This window comes from Montipora capricornis, chromosome 12 (assembly GCF_036669925.1).
Source record: "Montipora capricornis isolate CH-2021 chromosome 12, ASM3666992v2, whole genome shotgun sequence".
Taxonomy (NCBI): Eukaryota; Metazoa; Cnidaria; class Anthozoa; order Scleractinia; family Acroporidae; genus Montipora; species Montipora capricornis.
The window spans coordinates 775,995-797,440 of record NC_090894.1 but is presented as its reverse complement, the minus strand read 5'-3'; the positions used below and the strand labels follow the sequence as shown (position 1 = coordinate 797,440).

General features: G+C 38.8%; 1 protein-coding gene across 1 annotated transcript; it reads left to right on the top strand.

Moving 5' to 3' along the window:
* The first annotated feature begins 9,544 nt into the window (after positions 1-9,544).
* Positions 9,545-21,109, top strand: LOC138027510 (EGF-like repeat and discoidin I-like domain-containing protein 3). Its single transcript, XM_068875064.1, has 7 exons — positions 9,545-9,730; positions 10,122-10,236; positions 10,679-10,801; positions 14,759-15,099; positions 16,725-16,866; positions 18,714-18,836; positions 19,494-21,109. The coding sequence occupies exons 1-7, from the start codon at positions 9,545-9,547 to the stop codon at positions 19,499-19,501; spliced, it is 1,038 nt and encodes a 345-aa protein (XP_068731165.1). The 3' UTR covers positions 19,502-21,109.
* The last annotated feature ends 337 nt before the right edge of the window (positions 21,110-21,446 follow it).

Genomic DNA, 21,446 nt, shown 5'->3' with positions numbered 1-21,446 from the left:
GTAACTTGTTGTTTTGCGCAAGACGAGACATGATGTGAAAAGCGTGCTGCACGTATGCACGTGCGGAAGTGTATACCGTTTTTTTTTTTTTAATTCTTTACCAATAAGTCCTTCAGCGTGCCTTTTCAGTCTACGCCTGCTGTTATCGCCTCTCCTCAAAAACCAACATCTGACTTTATTTGTGTTAATATTTAAATTCAGTTTACAGTGTCTGCAATTAGTGATTCAGCGCTAGAATGAATAGACACTTAAATAAAGTTCCTTTCCTTCCGTTTTTTCCCGTAGGACTAGCCACCTGCCATTTCTTTAATTGCCACTCCCCGTGAGGCCAATGAATAAATGATGCCTTCAAAAGAGATCCTAACTTGTATAAGGTCGGCAAACGTTATGGTGTCTGATACGCCAAACATGAGACGCTGTCGCCCTTTTGTTCTCCACTGGCTGGTTATCTGCTTTTTTTGGCTGGCTTGCCTTAAGAGCAAAACACTTGCTAATCAAGGTGAGAAAAAAGGTCTTGTCAACATCTAATTCAGGAACTCTAAAAGAGCATGGAAGCTGATGCGATGCATATCATAGTTCTGATATAGTTCTAAACTAAGTTTTACAACTTTTGTAACATTGGGCATCAATTCATCAGAAGCCATTCCGACCTAGAAATTAGATAATCAATGCTCTGGAGACAAAACGGTTTTGAAAAAGAGATTACAAGAAAAGATAATATGTCATAAATTCCAAAGTCACGTGAATATCATGCTTTCTTTTAAGTTTCCTTACATTTAAAAAAGCATTGTCTGTCGTTAATTTACTGTTTCATTTGAGCAGTATGTGAAGCCCTGTTACTCCAGTTTGTCACACTGCTTGTGTCTAACGGCAAAAATCTCAAGCTTTTGAAGAGCCTTTCAAACTCGGAAGCCACAGGCATCGACAAAATCTCGGGAGATTTTTTGAAAATTGCGGCTTATGCTATTTCTCCATCATAAACATATGTATTCAAAAACGCCATAGTCTCAAGCAGCTTCCCTGGCGATTGAAAAATTGCCAGGGTCTTCCCTCTCAGTTTCAAAAAAGGGCCAAAAACTGCACCAGATAATTACAGACCGATCTCTATCTTGCCAGAAAAAGCAAATAATGGAAAAAAATTATCTGCGAACAAGTATATGAGTACCTTACATCTAATAATATTTTTTGGGATCATCAATTCGGCTTTCGTAGACTTCACTCGACTGCTGCAGCTCTCTTAGATAGCTTAAACAGCTGGTATGTTATATGGATAGAAGAGTGCTAACTCTTTTTCAGGCCGAGCCAATTTCCCGCGAAATATTTTTTCAAACCTATTCATTTCATATTATTTCTGGCTAAGTGTTGCATCTTTTTTGTCCAAATGAAAGCTGAAAATAAAGATTATTTATTGATCTTTCAGTTGACCTATTTTTATGGAATGTAATAGTCTCTCTCAATATTTGCATAACAATCATAACACAAAAATTGCCACGAACACAAAATTAAGTTGGCATTTACCTCGTCGTCGAATTCTCATGCACAATACTGGCATTTTTAGTTATTGTAAAAAATCTTTCTCTATTCGTTAGCAATCATCCTTTCAAATTTCAGAGAAATCAATCCAGCCGCAAATAATTTACGCATTTTTTTCAATGTGGAGACGAAAGGTCAATATGATGTGGGATAAAATTGCGCAAGTTTGAGCGATGAAGTTGCGTGTTCTCAATATTTTTTACTGGGTTGCCAAACCCAGTCGGAATCTGGGCTTCATTTCGTTGGTTTTTTTTTTGTTATTTTTTCTGGGTTGCCAAACCCAGTCGGAATCTCTGTCTTATTTCGTGGGTTTCTTTTTTTTAGTCGTTTTTTTTTTGGTTATTATTATTACTGGGTTGTCAGTATGGCAAACCCAGTCGGAATCTCGGTTTCATTTCGTGGGTTTTTTTGTTTTTTTTTTCCGTGTCGGGAAAATTCTTGCCTGTCACTCCCCTGCTAAGTGGTGTCTTTGTGCATAGAGTCTTCTGTGCGTATTTTGTTAGGTTTGAGGGGCCTGGGGTAATGCGTAGCTTGCTCTGCACAATTAACCTGTAATGGCGTCGAAAGTCATTGTAACGTGAATGGCGTTTTAGTACATCTTTAAAGAAAATATACCCATATGGAGCTCAAGAATGGAACGTCAAGACAGGTGGTGAAACATAAAGATCTGAAATCTTAAAAGTGACGAGTAATGGACTTCGACAGCGTGAATCTTTCGCCCGTCGAGCCGAAATCAAAATGAGCTGTACTTCTAATATTCCGCCAAGGTGGTGTTACGTACAACACTGAAACCAAATGGAAATTTCTCTGGTAACTTACGGGTTCAACAAAGACAGAGAAGGAATCGAACACCACAAGTAGATCTGTGATCTCTGTTGTGTGTCTCACAGTGTTTACTGAAGTCGCATCTATTTAAAGTTTGCCTGTTTGTCTGGCAAGTAACATTCATTTTGTACTCAACTCTGAAAAGGTTAAAAAAAATTGGAAATGTGACAGTGAAAAATTATTTGAATGAAAGCTTGTTGTCTCTTTTGTGCTTTATTATTTACGGTCAAGGTTCTTTCGAAAAGGGTTTGATGTGAACTGTCAGAAATTTCTTTAATTGCATATGCTTTGTGATTGTGTGTTTCGCTTGCACGCACGCAACTGAAATAGGAAGGGTTTCTTGCCTCTTATAGCAAATATGTTGCTTGTTTCAAGAAATGTTTCGCTGGAAAATATTTCTGTGAAATTTCTAGCTTTTGTAAATTTATCATGTGTAATTTTTGAGCTTAGCAAATTTGCATACATGTGTTGAAATGTGATACGGGGAGAATTTTTGTGGTAACGCATAAGTCACGAAAATAAACAGGTCTGTTGGAAGCGTGCTTGAGTTTCAACAAAATGACCCCCAAAATCGGCAAAATATTGTGACGCTGATGAATAATAAAGTAGCTGCTATTACCAAAACGATGGAATTACCTGGTGATAAATAACCTTGTCTTGGAGAGTAAATTTTTGATTTTCCAGAAGCAATGGTCACTGTGACCTCAGAGAGTGATCTTTATGTTGAATTCGCACATTTCTTGTCAAAATTTATAACAATTGAAAGAAAAAGAAAACTAACAAAAACCCGGTATCTTGGCATCATTTGACACAGATGCTTCACTGTTTCGCGAGTAAACATGGCGCGGTAACTTGATCACTGCGCCCGCTGAATTCGATGTGCGATTTACTCGGTGCAGCCAAAAGTACAATTACAACAAAACAACTAAAATCTCCCAAAATGTTTTTCGCTGATGGTAACTTTTATATTCGTGGTTCAAAATTAATGTTGTTTTCACGTCGTAAATTTTGTTACCGATGACAAAATATTTTATTCTCGATCGACCGTCCTGAAACTTCCTTCTGCTCTTCTTAAAAACTGTGTATCCATATTTATTTACTTTTACATCAATATTTGTTTTGCATAAAGCAAGCTTACAAAATCTGTATCTTGCTTGGTTCGCATTTGATAGCATTAAAATAGAATTTTCGGTCCTATGCTTCTGTTACTGACAATTCTGAGTGGTATATTTCTTAGGTCGCCCATCCAGATACTAACCCACCAAACCCCTAGGGGTTAACTTCAACTTTAAACTTTTGTTTTTGCATCAATATTTGCTTTGCATAAAGCAAGCTAACAGAATCTGTACCTTGCTGAGTTCGCATTTGTTAGCGTTAATAGTATTTTCGGTCACATGCTTCTGTTTTATGAGGGGTTTATTGTTTTATTTTCGCTGCCGTTAATGGTTACTGTCGGTTGAGCAAAGGCGTTGCTGATCACGGTGAACCCTTGAGAAGAATGCCTAGTGCCAAGTACCTAGTCTTAATTATGCGTGGCAACAAGACAAGTTTCCGTTCAAACACTGTTTTCGCTTAATAATTTTATAACGGAAGATTCAAAAGGATCTCGAGCCTACAAAGACTTTGCTGATGAAGTTCTATTGTGCCGAGCAAAATATCTGAAAGCCAAGGTTGCCACCGCCGGTTGGGGAAAAATCAGGGAAAAACAAAAAAATTTTCAAGGTACCGGTCAGGCAAAAGTCAGGAAATTTTGCAAAAAGTCAGGGAAAAGATTTTGCGCACTAAATCCTGTTAAAAGCACAAAGAGATCGAAAACAAAGAGAAAATATTGATGGCCTTCAAAAGAAGCTGAAGCAAATGTGATTATTCAACTCATTTAAAGTCAGTGAAAATTGTTTAGAGGTCAGGGAAAGTCATGGAGAAGTCATCATGGAATTTTTTTGTTACTGATGAGTGGAAACCCTGTGAAACATACTTCCTTAAACGTCTTTATTTTGTTTTTCTTTTCGTTTCAAGCAATTTTTTTTTATTATTCCTTTTTTCAATCATAAATAATGTTAACTACACAAAAAGTGTTCGATCATCATTGTAAAGGGAGGTAAAACTTCCGATGTAAAAGATTTATTTTGGCCGACAAGTTAAGGCACGGCCGATTTTTTCCTCCTCCTCCGTACCGCCTAGCTTTCGTATGGAAACTCTCAAGAATAAGTGATTCAGACGGTCCTATGGAAGGATCATTCCGGACAAAACGTTACAGGTGTAGTGATGGGTGCTTCTGTGTCTCGCACGACACGTCAGGTAAAGCAACTACGAATACAACTCCACACACCCTTACACGTTCTGCTTGTATAGAAAGGCTGGACGATCTAGAATATTCTATGCATTACATAGAATGTAGGCAGTGTGGTCCAGTGGTTAGGGCGTTGGGTTTGCATGCGGCTGCTCCGGGTTCAAATCCCGTTCTAACCTCTGGCTAGGATTTGTTTCCGGTTGTCCCTGATTAAACTCCACCACTCTTTGTAAATAGCCAACTGGTTGCCTCCTGCCAGTTGGGGTTCTTAATGATGTTTCTGTTAAGTTAGAATTGTTACTTTCACCTTGTTAACAGTGGAGTGCTGTAAACTAGCTTGATAGCCAAGTGTACTTCCACTATATAGAAAGCACTTACATTTACATTTTTACATCCTAAATTTCTATTTTTAGACCTTTATAGAGTAGGCAATGGGGTCTCTATGGGATTAATGAACAAAGTCCCAAATGGAGTCAATGAAGCTAGGGCTCCCAAAGAACATTCATTTACTTATCTGGGCGCAGTTGTTCAAGAGCCGATTAACGCTAATCCCAGATTAACGCTGATATTCGGCAAAACTTTATATTAGAGGAAGTCAATTTTTAAAAATATAAATAAGCAAAAGAAACTTTCACCAAATAGTTGAAAGTATGAGACAAAACTGGTTTACGTTAATCCTGCATTTAGTTAATCGGCTTTCGGACATGCAACCGGGCCCTGGAATGTCCGAAATTGTCTGCTCTAATAAAACTGAGCATCTATTTGGTCTAATAGTAAGCAACTGTCTGCCAACCGTTAACCACTGCGACTTTGTCCCATTTCCTTACTCATATGCCGCTAAACATGAATATGCCCGTGGAGGGAACAGGTGAAAATAGCCATTATATGACTTGTCAAGATAACATGACTTTTTCATTAAAATTGTGACGTAAACTTTCAGTAAAAAAAGCAAACGTCCGAACACTAAACTGAAGAAACAATTACAGTTCATGACAATTCGGAAAGGTTTAAACAGAAAAGCGCGCAAAAAAAGACGGAAACAAATAGTTTTAAACTCTAGGTGAATTTTTAAAATAAATCAAGAATTAGGCCACTTTGTTCAATAAATTGAAAAAAAGGCAGATTTTTTCAAACCTAACTGCGGCTTAAGATGAAACTTCATGTTGATACAATTGGTTGCTCTACTTAAACCAGCCGCAAACTTCAAATTTTGTTGAAACCCCTGAGAATATATAAAATGCAGCGTCTGTTAAAACATTGAATTATTCTCTGCATATCTCTAGACATGGAAATGGCATGGCCCACAAAAGGAATAAAAAAGACTCCCGTCAGGATGGTGATCTAATCTAAACTGAAATAACTGACGAGGTTATATCTTAATTTGGTGTTATATCTCCACTCGTCTGCCCAATTTTAATTGCAATAACTGTGGCGTCATCGGATGTCAGAAAACGTGTATGAGCAAATTAGGCATCCACCATAAGTACTGAGTTTCTAGACAGAACAAGCTTAAACGACGAAATCGTTTGCTCAGTATGACGCATCCAGGTAATCGTTTTCTTACATAGTAAACAACATATTTACTTTGGGCCCTCTTTCAATTTATATAGATCATTAGAAAAAGAATTCCTTTAATTGTCATGACCGACTGATGAATAAATGATGCCTTCAAAAGACATTTAACGTATATAAGGGCGGCAAACCTTTCGCGATCGACCAAGTTTTCTTAGAGTCCTATCCCTATTTATGGTGTCTGATGCTCCAGACATGAGACGCTATCGTCCTTTTGTTCTCGACTGCCTGGTTATCTCCTTTCTTTGGCTGGCTTGCCTTAAGATCAAAACACTTGCTAATCAAGGTGAGAAAAAAGTTCTTGTCAACATCTAATTCAGGTACTCTTATAGAGCATGGAAGGTGATGTCATGCATATAGTTCTAAACTAAATTAACTATGAGAGTGTGACGTGAAGTGCTATTTTCTACCCATGTAAACCATGTGAGCGTTAGCCCTACTAATGGAAATGGGCCCACACAAGGGCAGAGAAAAACTCTGACCTGGGTGGGAATGCCGTGAATTTGACATCTTCAATTCCCACGACCTGCTCCCGTCTGACCTTGTAGCTCAGTCGGTAGAGCAGCGGTGATCTAACTCGTAAGGGCTTAATGGGGACTTGCGGCCAGCCAGGGTATGTTTTTCGGGATTTTTGTCTTGAACAGGGTGTCGAATTTATCATTTTTTGTCTTAATCAGGGTATCGATTTATCAATTTTTGTCTTAAACTGGGTTAAATGTCTTAAACAGGGTATCAAAAATCGGAATTCTGTCTTAATATGGGTAGGAAAATCAGCGATATTTGTCTTAAACAGGGTCAGGGTATGAGGGGCCGCGCCGCACCTCCCCAACCAGGGATACATCAAGTAACCCCCCCGGGGGTAGGACTAACGCTCACATGGTTTACATGGGTAGAAAATAGCACTTCACATCACACTCTCATAGTTAATTCAGTCTGTTGAAATATAAGTGCTACACGGCCAACGTTTGCATAAACGTAACCCCTAGTTCAAAACTAAGTTTGACAACTTTTGTAACATTGGGCATCAATTCATCAGAAGCCATTCCGTCGTAGAAATTAGATAATCAATGCTCTGGAGACAAAACGGTTTTGAAAAAGAGATTACAAGAAAAGAAAAACTCCAAAGTCACGTGAATATCATTGTCTGTCGTTAATTTACTGTTTCATTTATTTCATTTGAGCAGTATGTGAAGCCCTGTCACTCCAGTTTGTCACACTTTAAGCTTGTGTCTAACGGCAAAAATCTCAAGCTTTTGAAGAGTCTTTCAAAGTCGGGAGCCACAGGCATTGACAAAATCTCTAGAGATTTTTTGAAAATTGCGGCCTCTGCTATTTCTCCATCATTAACATATATATTCAAAAACGCCATCGTCTCGAGCAGCTTCCCTGACGATTGGAAAATTGCCAGGGTCTTGCTTCTTTTTAAAAATTGGACCAAAAACTGCACCAGATAATTACAGACCGATCTCTATCTTGCCAGTAATAACCCAAGTAACGGAAAAAAGTATCTACGTCAAGGTTGTTGATTTCGAAGCTAATTACCGCGGGCGACTTTTCCTCGAAGCCTGGCACTCTACTTTAGACCCGAACGTTGCGAATGATCATATCAAACTTCTAGAAGCCTACAAAGGCATCGTGCGAGCATGAATTGCATGGCCACGCGCGCAAGCTTCACGCTACGTTACTTTAAATAGCGTATGATAACGAACTTCGCTTTCATATCACTGATGAATGCTTAAGAAATAGCTGAAACATCTGTTGAAAAATATCAAGAGTTAGAGGCAAACCTTTTTCCACAGAACTTATGAATATATGAGTACCTTACATCTAATAATATTCTTTCGTATCATCGAATTGGCTTCCGCAAACTTCACTCGACTGCTGCAGTTCTCTTAGATAACTCAAACAACTAGTATGTTAATGTGGATAGAAGAGTGCTAAACCTTGTTGTGTTCTTGGACTTAAAAAATGCATTTTATACCGGCCATCAATCACAGGATTCTGCTGCGCACGTTTGAACTATATGGTATCACTGCACTTGGAGCAACCTCAAGTCAAAATTATTTGCAGTTAAATGATACGATGTCATCTGAAACACAAATTACCTGTGGTATTCCTCAAGGGTCTATTCTTGGCCCTCTTTTCTTCCTCTTATGCGTAAATGAAATTAAGTCTAAATGTAGCAAAAACAGAAAATATGCAAATCCCTTCTAACTACAAGCTAAGAAACTTACAGTCTCAACCGTGTATTGAAATTAATGGAGGAAAATCTTAAACAGGTTTATCATAGTAGGGTTCTTGGCAAAGAAATCGACTAGCATCTATCTTGGGACAGAGTGTTGCCAAAAGAGTTAGTTCGGGAGTAGAAGGCTTGAGGCGAATTCAGGAGTTTGTCGAGGGAGGCACTCTAGTTTCAATATATAATGCTTTAATCCAGCCACAATATAAGTGAAGTATGGGATACCCAAGGGAAAGGGCTCTCTAACGGGGCTCCAGAAACTTCCGAATAGATCAGCTCGACTGATTAATGAATCTATTCAATTATACTCCCGCCACCGAGGTTTTGGGTCTCTTAGGCTAGGAAAATCTAGAAACTCAACGGGCTAAGGCAAAGATACTGTATAAAATAGTCAATGGGTTGGCTCCTTAATGCCTTACTGATCTTTTCATAAGTAAGAATGATACATCACATCATAAACTTAGGAAATCCTTCACCTCACTGCAGTTACCGCTACCCAAAACTGAATATCGAAAAAAAAAAATGTTTTTGCTAGAGTGAAGCAAAATTGTGGAACTCGCGTCCTGCTACACTTCGACGGTGAATCTGACACCCTTTCAATCTTTAATAATAAAATTAATGCACACACCTTTAGCTGATTTTTGCTCCTCTCCTACTATGGAGAAAGTAGAAATATTTTTAGTGAATAGAATTATTAGCTGGTAATTTGTAGTAAGTACAAAAAAACAAAAAACAAACTGTAAATAATTGTAAATAGTTATAAGTTGTTCGCTTTGCTCATTTTATTGTAACCCCACGCCCCTTGTGGAAATCAGCTTTTAGGGATAATTATTAAGTTGACGGGGCAAGCGTGTATAAATAAAGTTTTACTTACTTACTTTACTTTACTTTACTTATTTCCCGCCAATATTTGTGACCTTCGGCTGTTAGTGATGTCTTCAAATTTCCCAATTTGTTTGTGTAAAATTGCAACATTTGCACTAGATAAGCGTCAGTGACTTGTGTCATTCTGCATAGATTGTTCCCGTCGAACCATCCACCTTCTTCCTGTACAAACGGGCCAATACTTTCAAGGACACGTGTTTATGAATTTCACCGTGGGAAAATACGGATGTGAACATTGGTGTCTCTTGGAAAACAAGTGTGTGTCTGTCAACATTGGTAGCGGAAAATCTCCAAGCAGCGTCATCTGTGAACTGAGTGATTCGGACCACTGCCAGCACCCGAAAGATCTCAAGCCAAGACAGGGTTGGACATACAGAGCCGCAAAGGTATCTCATGTTAAATTGAAACGATTGGGCCAGTTTTCACCCCTTCTCAGCATAACTGAAGTGGTGTGGGTATTGTTTTGCTTTTGTTGTCAGGCTAAATCTCAGTTTTATCTCAGCTTTTACTTCCCGCATCAAAAGTGATTCGCTTATAGGATGTGAAACTAATTACACTCACCAATAGTGCAGCAAAACGTGGAAATGACATGGCTAATCCTATAAAACGATTTTTCGATATCTTAATCTACTACAGTGTTGGGAAACTATTAAGTATATGTTAACAGGCAAGGCAAACCAAAAAGTAAGGCAAATATCTCGCGACTCATACATTTGAGCCAAGGAACTTCGTGCTCTGAACTGAATTCGATATATTATGATTATCTTACCTCATCAGAATCCTTGCTGTTACAATCCATGCCCCAAGAATGGAAAGTGTCTTTTGGGATACACTGAGAAGAACTATGCCTGTGAGTGTCCACCGGGATTTACAGGAGAAAAGTGCGAAAACGGTAAGGACAGGCTAATGTCATCACCTTTTTTTGCTGCTTTCCTAGGAACGTACAACGTTTAAGTGTGGCAGCTATTAAAAAATTAAAGTTGAAGAAGGAAAGAGAAGGTTTTGCGAAAGCAGAAGTGACTTTAAAAATGGACTTTCATGTTCAAGTGCAAAAGCAGTTGTGTTCCTCGCTTTTAGCCGTATTGGAAATTCAATAGCATGAGTTCATTTCGACCTTCGCTTTTTTGGCCAAAGGTTGGTCAAAAGTATCAGTCCGATATAAAATAGGATGGTATTTCTCTCGCTGTTATAGCCACATTCAAATTCAAAGTCATTGAGGCGCCTTTCAAACAGTCATCATAGTTGATGATGGTGAAACAAAGATCAAAGTGAATTGCTGGATGATTTTTATCAAACTTTGAAACTTTGAGTACCTTTCACCTTTTCTCATGTAGATATCGATGAATGCAACACCGGGAGCCATGATTGCAATGAAAATGCAACTTGTACAAATACGGCTGGAACCTTCAACTGCACATGCAAGACAGGCTTTACTGGTGATGGACTTTCATGTTCAGGTACAATAGCAGTAGTGTTCCTTTTATTCGTATTGGAAATATCACTAGTTCGTTTAGAGCTGAGCCATTATTTTTTGTCAGAAACAAAAGGGGTGGACTGTAGTAAGACAATTCAAAGCATTCAAATTAAAGCATCGTGTACTGTGACAAGTTTTCCAGAGACCGATACAACACGGGCTTGTCGTAGACCACTCTTGTCGCCGCGTCTGATTTAAGCTTTGTTAACCCCTCCCACAAGCTAGAGTGAGGTATGGGTGTATCCATGAGATGAGGTCACAGCCTGCTTCTTAATGCAAAAATGAATGTTCTTCAAAAAAGGAATGCAAACCACTTTCTTAGTTCAATCAAGGTTTATATAATAAGCTCAATAATGCACGCATTGGTTTCTCACCTTATGATCTATTAGAGGACAAACGCAAAGCTGACGTCATCATCAAAACTTTAATTCTTTATTTTATAAAACAAGTATTTAACAAATCGAAAGGGGTTCAGTGTTGTCCGTACTCTTATCGACAACGATATTCGTCATCACGGTGGTCAAAATGTTGTGGACTCACGAGGTGCAGCCAACGCCGAACCGCTTTCGATTTGTTTTTTACCACAATATTCAACGCCAAAGAAAGTGTTTATTTCAGAGGGAGACCAAACTTATGATACAAAGAAAGAGCAAGCGTTGTCTATAACTTTCTCGCAATACGATTGGTTTATTTCCCAAAATGAGGGTTCCTGATTGGCTATTACTTTGCCTGACAAATTGACGCGAGCATGACGCGGCAGGGTTGTCCAGACTCTTATCGACAACGGCCAATTAGCCAATCAGATTGCGGGATTACAAGCAATTGTGGTAAAAATTATATTTTTTGGCGAGCGTATGTTTAGTGATAAATCACAGATGGCGTCAAAATGTGGTAAGAACATCAGTGACACACTCCGCTGCACTTTTTTGTCCTTATCACATTTTGACGTCGTCTGTGATCTATTACTGAACAGATGCACGGCAACATGGAATCTATTTGTTTAATAAACCCATTCCTCTCATGAGCTCGGCCGCTGGACAATCAACTGCCTGCGGCGCATTTTGCTAATGGTAAGTTCCCACTGAGTCCCTGGTGGCTGAAGTCCTCTGTAGGGGCAAACTGACAAAATCGTAATTTCGATATAAAGTGCAAAACTAGCTGTTAGCGCCCACCGTAAAAGGACTTGAACTACTCAGGAATCACTAGGAATCAACCATTAGGAAAATGGCAATTCGGGAAACTTAATGCAACTTGTGCGGCCTGTTTGGAGCAAAATCACAAGGAGTTAAAGTGTTACTTATGTTCAAAAAATTACTTCCTTTTTTTTCAAATTTTAAAAGTGTGTTTGCTTAACACCTGAGTGGCCAAATTTTGAGCTTTGAATTTTTATCCAAAGGCTGTTTACTTTGAGTGAAAGTTTTGGATTTCAAGGTCCGCCATTACTGACGTTCAAAACTGACTGATTGGACCTCAGAGGGTTGGATCTACGGGAAAGTGACGTCATTTACTCACAACCTCAAAATTTTAACGTGTAAATGCAGCTTCTTGTTTATGCAAAACACGAGTTCAAAAGTCTGAAAGCCCAAAACTCCAGTGCTGCATATTAATTTTGTGGCGTACACACGCCTTGCATTCTTAAACGGCTGGGGTCGGGGTCGGGGTCGGGGTGTCTTTTTTTCCAAAATTTTGTGTCATTTTGTCGTAATTCTCGAATGACTGTCATTTATGGTGGCAATTAGTCAAAAATATTGAGGAACCTACGGAAGCTATGAAAGGCATTTTATGTCTTTCCGAAAATCGAAGTTTGTTGTTCGAAATTAAGAGAATTTCCGAAATTGCTAAAATTGGAGATTATGGAATACACGCTAACTGCCAGACAGAGTCCCATCGTAATATTCACTTCGTTAAAAAAAAAAAAAACAACACAATCACAGTTCCACGATGATCGTCACGCAGTCATGCAGCGTTCTTTTTGCTTGTTTGTTCGTGTTGTTGTCAATGTTGTTGTCTGATTTACCACAAACGGTTTGTAGTAAAGTCAGTCGCATAGGAACTTGTTAGCCAATTCTATTCGGACTTCAAGGGATCGAATCCAATTTTACGAGAAAAAGCACAACCACACTTAGAACAATTTTGCGAAAACAAGCAACTGAGAACGTTTGCGTGACGACCATAGTGGAATTATGGCTATGTTCTGTTTCGTTTTACTTGTATTGCGGAAAAGTTTCTTACGAAGTAAACATTAAAATGTGGTTTTAAAATGTGGAGCTCGGCGAGTCTTCAGTGTTTCTAGGTGATTCGCACCTGCGTACGAGCCAAGGATCCTGTAGATTTTCAGATTTTTATTCGTACTAGCTAGCTGCTCGATCTATATGTCGTTGAACTAGTCAACTGAAAGGAAAATATTACAGAAGTAGATTAATGTTTTGGAATGCCGGCGATAGGCTAAAAGAAGAATGCAACTTGAATATATTACAATTTGTGTCTTCTAATCTACACGATCTTATGGTTTGATTTCTTCTATTGATTGTCTTTGACGTTCTTGATCGGAGGAAAGTGAAAAAGTAATTTGTGCGTTTGCAGTTTCGATTTATATATTTCTGAATTTCTAATTAGTTGTCACCTTTCAACTCATGCAAACTTGCTGTGGTAAATAAAATTGCAAATATAGTTCCATACATTAAAACAATTGGGCGACATAACTTAACGCGCGAAGCGCGAATCACTTAGTTTAACGTATTAAATTTCAGTCGGAAATTCTTTTCGAAAAGCAAACTTATATTTCTGACTAATTTCCAACATAGATGAAGGAAAGATGCCGAACATTAAAAAATAACAGTATGGGAGAAGAACTACAAAAATTGAAACGAAAAAATTTTGAAAAAAAAAGACACCCCGACCCCGACCCCGACCCCGGCCCCGGCCCGGGGTTTTGGCTACTACCACTTTTTTGTAAGTGTCACTAAACCATTGTTCAACGCTTCCGTAAACAATGCCGAATTTCTCTGTCAAGCTCGGCTGATTCCGCGATTGTGGCAGCATTAAGTTCTATTCGGCTCTTTTTGGATTCACGACTTGTTGCTTCCGAATACATTCCAAAGGATTTACCACCACTACAACACTTTCGAGTCGGTGGAAGTGGAACGATGCATTTTTTCAAGAGGTTCGGGACTGTAAATCCCGTTGGAAATACAACTACAATATCTTCTTTCAGACAAACCATGCTTCGGATGCATTCTCCCTGCTCATCCTTTAAAGATTTTTGAAAAAATTCTGAAGTCGAGGCAACAGCAGCTGTAAACAAATCCAAACATCATTCCTGTTCAAATCCTTCTCGACGACCATAATATGATCAGATGTTAACTGATTTTACTTAAGTATGATTTGCATTTCTGTAACCAATCGGAGCGAGGCTCCAAGAGCTCTATTGTTTCTCGGCCAATCAGACAAAAAGGCCAATTTTTCGACTTTTTCACATGCGATCCGTACAGAAAATGTATCATGCCCTGCTTCCCCAAAATGATAAGTAGGAAGGGAGGTCATGATTGCAGGTTATAGCTTCACTTGATTTCATAACCGGAGTCAGGGTCAATATATGGTCCATTTCATATATATCATTTCGTTCAATGAAAAATAATTCTAACATAATAGATTCCTCGAGTGATCACACGTCTCTCAGTACATCCACAAGGGCATTATTACTACCCCCCTCATATTCTTCGTCCTTTGTCTGTACATTCGTTTGCTTCCAGAATAAAGTTTAAATGGTGGCTTCCCAAGCCATTGTTTTTAGGAGGAGGTGAAATCCGACTCCACTAAAAACGACTGCATGGGAGGCTAGGTTTATGGGTCATCAACATAAATGACTTTCATGTAAAATCTCGTGGCTTTCCTGTAAATCTGAGCTAAAATCATGCATGTTGTTTGTTTTCCTTTCTAGAGTGTGATTTTAATCTCGGCATGGAAAGTGGTCTAATCTCAGACTTGCAAATTGGAGCCTCTTCACAATGGGATAGCAACAATGGCCCCAGTCAAGGAAGACTGTACTATAAAGAAACCACAAGCAAGGCAGGAGCTTGGGCAGCCGCTCTCAATAATGTCAATCAATGGCTGCAGATTTATCTGGGTAACGCCATAATAACCCGTGTCGCAACGCAAGGAAGAAATTACAACCCCAGTTGGCCTTATGGAGTCCACACTCAGTGGGTGACCAAGTACAAGCTGCAGTACAGTAACGATAATGTGACTTTCCAATACTACAAGGAGCAAGGAGTAGTGAAGGTTAAAACAAATATTTCATATATGTTGCTTTGAACTATTCAGTTACTCCTGGAAAGTAAAATGAGACTTTAGGAACGCAGACTGAGCAGATATGAACTAGTCCCCCAACAGGAAACATATTCGTAGGAGGTAGCCGTGTACATTTAGTCAGTCTACATCCGTTGATTTCACAAGACAATAGTTGTTACCCAGCAAAGTACATTGAGTTTCGTTTTCGCAGACTCACAAAAGGAGCAGTGGTGGCGCAATCATGGTGAGAGCACTCGTCTCAGACCATTGTGGCCCCGGTTCGTTCCAGAAACTCGGCGTCATATGTGGGTTTGAGATTGTTCGTTCTCTACTCTGCTCCGAGAGATTTTTCTCCACGTACTCCGGTTTTGAGTTAATTTCATTAGTGTCCCCAATTAGTGCTTTGGTACTAAATCCATAGACCTAATCGGCTAACTCAATGTTGTACCCAATTCAAATCTCCCGGGACTAAGATTCATTGTGTATTGTATTTGCATGATAATGTAGCATTCATATTTAAATGATATGGAAATACCTGGAACAAAACGTTTTATTCCCAAAGGGTTTGAATTGGGTACAACATTGAGTTAGCCGATTAGGTCTATTGACATTATTATTGTTATTGTTCATGAGAACGAGTAATTGAATGTAAGTTTCGCACAACTTATTAATCGATGGTTAATAAATTCCTGATTACGAATTGAAATGTGGGTGGGGACAAGAAAACCAGCTAAAAACGAAAAAAATAAGGCCTTAAACAATAGCTCCTGCGTATAGTCGACCCCCTTCAGTTAATTCCCAGACTGGAGGACAAAACAATAAGATTTTTTTCCATCTGAAAGGATTGTTTCTGTCAGGGGAAAGAACAACCATTGTTTTGTCCTCCAGATTTGGGAATTACTGAAATAGGTCTATAAATAGTAACACTGGCACGAAAACGACGCCCTTTTCAGACTAGCTATTAACAAGTGTAGTTGTGGCAAACTATCCCTTATTTCCCCAAAATTACAAATAGCCATGTTGTAAAACGTTTTTTGTTTAGTTTCTGAGCCATCCGAAGAGCGTTAATAATTTAGTTGCCATGAAAACATCAAGTTACGTTAGAGAAAAAATGTCACAGTGAATCGTTGGGACTTTGTTTCAATGTTTCAAAAATAAAATTATAATAGTTAAAGCCTTGTGCAGCCAGTTGGACCCCTCCACCAGCAGTCTTAATAGGGCAAGAGCTCTTGACACTGAGATTCATTTTTTAAAGTATCTTAATGAAATTTAAGGTTAGGGTTTCTTTGTTCGCTTATCTCATCATATAATTTTTGTCGTTATTATATACTCTTGATCATTATCATGATCAATTTTGTCATTCTTATCTTTATTATTATTATTATTATCGTTATCATTATCATCATTGCTTTTTCTTTGATTAGTATTTTTCAGGCTCTCAATTCCGTTATTCTTGCCATGAATCATCATAAGATAAAACGAAACCAGTGACTATTAAATCTGGCGAGGGAATCATGATTGATATCTGAATAACAGCATAGCTAGTATAGCAGCTGACGAGATGACGACGGTGCAAATGTGTAACAGTTTCTCGCTTTGTTTTGTTTTTTACCCAGGAGTTCACTGGAAACTCAGACCGCGACACTGTCGTTGAGAATGTTCTCAACTCGCCAATTGAGATGAAGTTCATCCGTTTCCAACCAACAGCTTGGCATGGTCACATATCAATGAGGGTGGAACTCTATGGATGCCGGGAAGGTAGCCATTTTGTTCTTTTCTCTCATCTCGTTATTTAGATTCTTCCCTGTTCTTGTTCATTACTGTCGTTATAATTCACAATTATTCTAGGAGCCGGGCTGGATAAGAAATGATAAAAACAAACATAGTGACATGATCATAATGTCATTTTATCTCAAGGCTTGTCATAGCTGATTAAATGCCATATTAAGTATTAAGGCTAAGTGTAGTTCACAAATTTCTAGTTTCTAAAGAAACCGTAGAACTGCGTCGGTGGGAGAGTGAAACAGGAAAATTTGGTTTTATCAAACGTGTTGATAAAGGCCGAATAGAGGTTTTGCACGGCAGCCATGTTGCATGGCGGGAACAATGAAAATGTTTTGCATTAGAAAGAACATTTGTTCCCATAGGAAAAAGAATATTTTGTTCCTGCAATGCAACATGGCTACCGTGCAAAACCTCTGTTACCACCGTGAACGATTTGAAAAGCTGACGTTTCGAGCGTTAACGTTAGCCCCTTCGTCAGAGCGAATTGAGGAATTGTGGGTGTTGTTGGTTTTCATGCGGGTGTGGAGGAGCTTTGCCATTGGTGGAAATATAGTAACACGAATTTGTGAATAAATTAATGGAATGAGAGGCGTTCATTGATTCCGTGAGGATAGGGTGTGCCTAGTTGAAAGATGAATTTTTGTTCCAAATTCTTGCGGCTTTGTTTGTTCGCGTGGTCTAAGGATAGGCCGCAAATTGTCATGTTGTGGTGGGAGTGATTAGGACTGTGTCGTTTTTTCCACATCACGTAGGTATTCGCAAAAGCGGTCCGCCAATCTTCTCCCTCTTTCGCCTATGTAGGTCTTCGTACACAGTGTGCAGGTTATGTAATAGATGACATGAATGGAGATGCATGTAAAGTGGTCAGTGATTTTAACGGATCGATTCGGTCCTGAGATCTTGACCATGTTAGAAATAAAAGGACAAGTTTTGCATCGTGTGCATGTACATTTGAAAGTTCTTGGTTGGTTGTCAGATTTAATTGCGCTCCTAACTAGAAAGTTACCTATGTTTTTGTCGCGTTTGAATGAAATAAGTAGTGGTGGAGGAAATATATGTTTACTTTCAGGATCATTGCGGAGAATCTTGAAATTTTTGAGAATCACATTTTTGACTGCAAGGTTTGTGGATGATACGTGAGGGTGAATGGAATTCTGTTGGTTTCTTCGTTCTGTGACGTTTGGAGTGCGGTTTCGCGATCGATTTCTTGGGCACGATGTTTTCCCAAATACAAACTGGCACATTTCCTCGCACTTGCTGTTAAAATTGGACTCGTCACTACAGAGGGGTCTTAGTCTAAGAAATTGAGAGAATGGGATGGCGTTTTTACGTGTTGTGGATGATAGGACGAATGCAACAAGTAGTTATGGGAATCTGTTGGTTTGTAGTGTACGCTTGTAGATAAAATGATGCCTTCGACTGAAAGTTTTTATTTCTAACATGGTTAGGATCTCAGCACCGAATCGATCCGTTAAAATCACTGACCACTTTACATGCATCTCCGCAAAAGTCATCTATTGCATAACCTGCACACTATGTAAGAATGCCAACATAGGCGAAACGGGTATTGCCAGAAAATATCAGTGGTTCATTTTGAGCTGCGAATTTTTTAGCATACTATTTTTCAGAAGCATAAACTCTCATATAAAATATGAGAAAATTTTTTTTTGTAGTTGGCCACATTCGTAAGTCAAGGCCTTGTTCAAATAGTCATGCTTGTTCAGTGACGATGGTAAACAAAGATCAACTGCTGGATGATTTTTATCAAAAGGATTTAAAAATCGTTAATTGAGTACCTGTATCCCTTTCTTGGTATTCAGATGTCGATGAATGCAGAACCGGGAGCCATGATTGCAATGAAAATGCAACTTGTACAAATACGGCTGGAAACTTCAACTGCACATGCAAGCCAGGCTTTACTGTAGATGGACGGTCATGTACAGGTACAATAGCTAAGTGTTACCTTTATTCGTATTGCCAGGCATTGTTTACGGAAGCGTTGAACAATGGTTTAGTGACACTTACAAAAAAGTGGTAGTAGCCAAAACGCGGGGCCGGGGCCGGGGCCGGGGCCGGGGTCGGGGTCGGAGTGTCATGTTTTTTCAAAATTTTTTCGTTTCAATTTTTGTAGTTATTCTCCCATACTGTTATTTTTTAATGTTCGGCATCTTTCCTTCATTTATCTTGGAAATTAGTCAAAAAATATAAGTTTGCTTTTCGAAAAGAATTTCCGACTGAAATTTAATACGTTAAACTAAGTAATTCGCGCTTCGCGCGTTAAGTTATGTCGCCTAATTGTTTTAATGTATGGAACTATATTTGCAATTTTATTTACCACAGCAAGTTTGCATGAGTTGAAAGGTGACAACTAATTAAAAATTCAGAAATATATAAATCGAAACTGCAAACGCGCAAATTACTTTTTCACTTTCCTCCGATCAAGAACGTTAAAGACAATCAATAGAAGAAATCAAACCATAAGATCGTGTAGATTAGAAGACACAAATTGTAATATATTCAAGAAATCAGTTGCATTCTTCTTTTAGCCTATCGCCGGCATTCCAAAACATTAATCTACTTCTGTAATATTTTCCTTTCAGTCGACTAGTTCAACGACATATAGATCGAGCAGCTACGACGAATAAAAATCTGAAAATCTACAGGATCCTTGGCTCGTACGCAGGTGCGAATCACCTAGAAACACTGAAGACTCGCCGAGCTCCACATTTTAAAACCACATTTTAATGTTTACTTCGTAAGAGACTTCTCCGCAATACAAGTAAAACGAAACAGAACATAGCCATAATTCCACTATGGTCGTCACGCAAACGTTCTCAGTTGCTTGTTTTCGCAAAATTGTTCTAAGTGTGGTTGTGCTTTTTCTCGTAAAATTGGATTCGATCCCTTGAAGTCCGAATAGAATTGGCTAGCAAGTTCCTATGCGACTGACTTTACTACAAACCGTTTGAGGTATATCAGACAACAACATTGACAACAACACGAACAAACAAGCAAAAAGAACGCTGCATGACTGCGTGACGATCATCGTGGAACTGTGATTCCGTTGTTTTTTTTTTAACGAAGTGAATATTACGATGGGACTCTGTCTGGCAGTTAGTTAACATTGCAAAATAGTCCATAATAATTATGTATTATGGGAACTACAACAGGTTGCAAAATTAGTGACACACACCCGTTAAAAAAACACCTTTTCTAGCTTTCAATTACCACTGGATCTAGAACTTCCAACCTTTCCCACTTCCCCCCTCCCTCTCCCCTTTTCAAGGTTAACTGTTCAAGTTGCCAGCATTTTTTGTGCTGCTAACAAAAATTGATAAGGGGGGAGGGGCCTGCAGCGTGTGAGGAAAATTGGGTAAGTCAATAACGTCCCAAGAAGGTGAAGTGCGTCAGTTAATTTTGAAACCTGTTGTTGCATAGGATCCTCAGTTGTGCACCACTTATTAATAATATTGTATGATATTGAAAATCATGGTGCCTACCATTGTTATTGCGCATACGTTCTTACGTTCTGCGCATCTTGAGATACTCGGGTTTCCTTCGGTGATGCTCACTAATACAGGGATATTTTTGCGCGGTTTAAAACTATCCGGAGAAAGTAGATCTTAGTAAGTACTCTTGGTATCCAAAAAGAAAATTGGGGGGTAACCATGCATTTTTGAGAGATAATTAAGCTTCAGTTTGAGAAAGAACGCCATACATCGCCTTGTATTTTAAAGCTTTTTACAAATATTATTTCATTAATTATCTTTGAAAAATGCGTGGTTAACCCCAATTTTCTTTTTGGATTTCAATAACATCAAGAGAAAATGAGGGGACAGAGAAGGAGGCTCCCGGTCCAGCCCTTGGGATATGTCATGTCCACGAAAGTTATTTTTAGACGAGCGGAAGTTTTCCGAGACGTCTGCGTGCAGGCCAACCTCGGTCCGATGTTTGAAAGAAAATATATATTCATCAGCCTTCCACGTGCGCCATCATTTTCTCTTTTGACTAAGAACCTGAGAGCGAGGCAAGACTGCATTCGGACGTCTCAGAAGACAGACTTCCGCTAGAACAAAGACTTCCGCTCGTCTAAAAATAACTTTCGTGGACATAACATATCCCGGCCAACGCCTTGAGCCTCCCTCTCTGTCCCCTCATTTTCTCTTGATAACACAAAAGATCTATATTTCCTACATAATCGTAAACGTGGCAAAAATATCTTTGAATTAGTAGGCACCGTCCTTAAACATACTTATTACGAAAACACGACAAAAGTGTTATTAAAAATTACGTATGGCGTTTTTGTTAACTGCTATGCGTAACAATGTTTCCCTTAAAAGTCATTCTTTGTTTCTAGTGAGAATTGCACAAGTAAATAAAACAAGTTATAAAGTAACTTTTGTTGTTGTTTTTCGTTTACCTATGAATGTGTAGTAAACTTGATTTCATGCAATACTTCCTCCGTCGACAACTGCCGTGTTTTTTTCCTCCATAGTCCTCTTTATGTATGTATATCTTCCGTTGGATCGTTTTGTTTTACTTGACTGTCAGAG